The sequence below is a fragment of the Ovis aries genome, chromosome 9 (genome assembly GCF_016772045.2).
Source record: "Ovis aries strain OAR_USU_Benz2616 breed Rambouillet chromosome 9, ARS-UI_Ramb_v3.0, whole genome shotgun sequence".
Lineage (NCBI taxonomy): Eukaryota > Metazoa > Chordata > Mammalia > Artiodactyla > Bovidae > Ovis > Ovis aries.
Window position 1 is genome coordinate 92,952,086 of NC_056062.1, and position 4,087 is coordinate 92,956,172.

At 43.1% G+C, this 4,087-nt stretch overlaps 1 protein-coding gene across 1 annotated transcript; it reads left to right on the forward strand.

Annotated features, from left to right (window-relative positions):
- Positions 1 to 2,283: 2,283 nt before the first annotated feature.
- On the forward strand, positions 2,284 to 3,552 carry LOC101118963 (zinc finger protein 134-like; the record flags this gene model as incomplete). Its single annotated transcript, XM_042254066.2, has 1 exon — positions 2,284 to 3,552. A coding segment is annotated over one exon (1,185 nt), but the record flags the coding sequence as incomplete, so codon positions are not given.
- Between the last annotated feature and the right edge of the window lie 535 nt (positions 3,553 to 4,087).

Below are 4,087 nucleotides of genomic sequence, written 5' to 3' on the forward strand. Positions count from 1 at the left end.
TTTTACTTGAATTAAGTTATTATTAATCTCAAACGGCAAGATGCCTATCATTATCACTTAGACAATAAAAAAAGACAACTTCAAAGTGTATAGTTAAAATAAATAACAAAATATGATAGTATTTTAAAATTTTATATTTACTTGACACAAAAGAATAGTCAAGTAAGAAGAAGAACAATAAGGAAGAAATATGGAAAACATACAGAGAAATGCCAAATATAAATTTCAATCATATCAATAATTACAATAAATGTGAATAGTCCGTAGATTGTCAAACTTGATTAAAAAGCAAAATTTGGCCATGTGCCATGTATTAGTAAACCTTCCATTCAATGATAAAATAAGTTGAAAGTAGAAAGAAAAGGTGTACTATGTAAACAGGAACTGAAGAGAGCTTGAATGATTATAGTAACATCAGCAAAATGGACTTTAAGGCAAATATTCCTGAGAAACAGAACTATTTCACAATGCTAAAACATTCACTATAACAGGAAGGTATAACAATACAAATATACACACATTTAGGGAGAAAGATTCAAAATTCATTCATCAAAACTTACAGAATTAAAAAGAGAAATGGATGGTTAATACAACAATATTAATTAGAGATATCAACTGCTCTCTCAATAATTGAAAAAATAGGCAGAAAATCAGAAGGATATAGAGGACTGTACAGCACTATCAGTCAGATTGAACTGACTTTCACAGAGCACCCCGACTGGATATAAGGCTCCCCTGACGGCTCAGCCAGTAAAGAATCTGCCAGCAACTCGGGAGACCCCAGGTTGAGCCCTGGTTGGGAAGATCCCCTGGAGAAGGGAAAGGCTACCCACTTCAGTGTTCTGGCCTGGAGAATTCCATGGACTGTATAGGCCATGGGGTCACAGAGAGTCAGACGCAACTGAGCAACTTTCCCTTCCCTTGTATATGGGATCATTCTTCAGGACAGAAAGTACACCAAACCACAGTAAATATCAATAAGTTTACATGGATTGAAATAATGGAAAGTATGTTTCCAGATAAAAATAGAATTAATTTATAAATCAATAATAATAAATGAATAAAAAATTCCTTTCCTCCAATTCTGGAAATTAAAAAGCATGCTTATACGTACTTCGGGCTTCCCAGGTGGCTCAGATGGTAAGGAATCTGGTCCGCAATGCATTAAAGACGTGGTTTCCATCCCTGAATCGGGAAGATCCCCTGGAGGAAGGCATGGCAACTCTCTCCAGTATTCTTGCCTGGAGAATCCCAAGGACAGAGGCACCTGATGTGCTATAGTCCACTGGGTCAGAAAGACTCAGACACGACTGAAGTGACTTAGCATGCATGCACACATACGTACTTCATGGCTCAAAGACGAAAGCATAAGGGAAATTCCATAATACTGGAGTGGGTAGCCTTTCCCTTCTCCAGGGGGGTCTTTCCAACCCAGGCATGGAACCCAGGTCTCCCGTGTTGTAGGAGGATTCTCTACCAGCTGAGCCATCAGAGAAGCCCATAAGGGAAATCAGAAAAATTTAAACATTGAAGTAAAATTTAGAACATTATTGAATAAACAGGAAATTGATGATATTTATATAATAACAATTTCAGTTCTGTTCAGTCGCTCAGTTGTGTCCGACTCTTTGCGACCCCATGGACTGCAACACGCCAGGCCTCCCTGTCCATCACCAACTCCCGGAGTTTATGTAAACTCATGTCCATTGAGTTGGTGATGCCATCCAGCTATCTCATCCTCTGTCATCCCCTTTTCCTCCTACCTTCAACTTTCCCAGCATCAGGGTCTTTTCCAATGAGTCAGCTCTTCGCATCAGGTGGCCAAAATATTGGAGTTTCAGCTTCACCATCAGTCCTTCCAGTGAATACCCAGGACTGATATCCTTTAGGATGGACTGGTTGGATCTCCTAATATAGGTAATTTCTAATAAATCATAAAAGTCACATATTTTTTAGATAATTAGCCTAGGAGGAAAATGCGCAAACATAAGCAGTCATACAATAAGAATTGGCAGAAACAATACAATAAGAATTGGCAGAAACAGGGCATCTTTCTCGTGGCGGACATCTTAGCGGTCCTTGGTCGACCTGTCTGAGTAGAACCTCGGGATCTGTGGTCCAGTTCAGAGGTGACAGAAAGCGAGAAGGCGCTGGAGGAGACGCTGTTCTCGCTACAAAGAGGCTGGGTGGTGGCAGCTCTCGCGAGGATTCCGCCACAATGCCAATCGACAGCGGTGCGCAGGTCCGACGTGAGATCCCTCCGGACTCTGTGGTCCTGACTGATGGCGGCGGCAGCAGTGGACCCGCCTAGGTCGTTGGCATGGAGTGGACGAGGAAGAGGCAGCTTCTGAGCAGAGTGTTTCTGTAGCAGTGTCGCGCATTCTTACTTCCAAGGCAGATTCATTGACTCAGATGGCTCATCCTTGTAATTTATGTGGCCCAATCTTGAAAGATGTTTTGCACCTGGACGAACACAAAGAAACACGCCATGGGCTGAAACCTTACACGTGTGGGGCGTGTGGGAGGCAGTTCTGGTTCAGTGCAAACTTTGACCAGCATCAGAAGCTGTACAATGTAGAGAAACTCCTAAGAGGTGACAAAGGCAAGACATCATTTGTTACTAACTATAGAGCTTGTGAAGAACCTCTGCTGTCAGAGAAGCCCTTTGCATGTAAGGAGGAGCAGAAGAACTTCCAGGTCAGTTTGGGCAGTCACCAGCAAAAGGCAACCCACAGCAAGAGGAAGACACGGAGTCCTGAGAGTGGGCTGGCTTTGCACATTGGACAGATGCATTACAAGTGCAATGAATGTGGGAAAGCTTTCAGCCACAAGGACACGCTTGTCCAGCACCAGAGAATCCACACAGGAGAAAAGCCTTACGAGTGCAGTGAATGTGGGAAAGCTTTCAGCCGCAAAGACAACCTTACTCAGCACAAAAGAGTTCACACCGGAGAGATGCCTTATAAGTGTGGTGAGTGTGGCAAATACTTTAGCCATCACTCCAACCTAATTGTACACCAGAGAGTTCACAATGGAGCAAGGCCTTACAAGTGCAATGATTGTGGGAAAGTCTTCAGACACAAATCCACACTTATTCAGCATGAGAGTATCCATACTGGAGAAAACCCTTATGTTTGCAGTGACTGTGGAAAGTCCTTTGGCCACAAATACAACCTCATTAAACACCAGAGAATTCATACTGAGGCAAGGCCTTTCAAGTGCACTGAATGTGGGAAATTCTTTAGTCGAAGCTCTGACTTTATTGCACATCAGAGAGTTCACACAGGTGAAAGGCCTTTTGTGTGCAGCAAATGTGGGAAAGATTTCATCAGAACCTCCCACCTTGTTCGGCACCAAAAAGTTCACACTGGAGAGAGGCCATACGAATGCAGTGTGTGTGGGAAATCATATAGCTTAAGCTCCCACCTCATTAGGCACCAGAAAGTTCATGTTGCAGGAAGGCTTTAGGAGTGCTTTTAACACAGCAGGACTCATGGGGAGAGCTCTGTGACTTCCTGTAGAGAGAGAGACATCAAATCATGTATTGAACCATGTATATCTAGACATTGACAATTGAGAGATAGTTTATGAATGCCATGTACATGGGAAGCTTTCAGAAGCTATGTCGCACTTTCAGACCTGCTCGGGTTCCTTGCCGAATTTTTTAGTATCAATGCCTGTGGCTAAAAACATCTCAACTCTACCCTAATATCCTCAGGGGGAGGCAAAACTTCGTAGTCTCTCTGTAGTCCCTGGAGGGAATGATAAGAAACCTGAGTTCCAGAATTCCCTGGTGGTCCAATGGTTAGAACTCTATGCTCCTGAAGGCCCAGGTTCAATCGCTTGTTGAGGAAATAAACTCCCACAAGCCATGTGGCCATAAATAAGTAAATGGAAACCTGAGTTAAAGGGGGGTCCTTGTTTGCTCCCCTCTGACTGGCAAAGGTGTATGCATGACCCATCTTTAGCCAAGAGGAACTGAGCTGTGTTTTGGTAACAAAAGGTTTACTTTCTGCATGGACATTGTTGGTTTCACTCTCACGTGATACCTGTAACATTTTTCCAGCTCCAAGTCCCCCAACCTGGA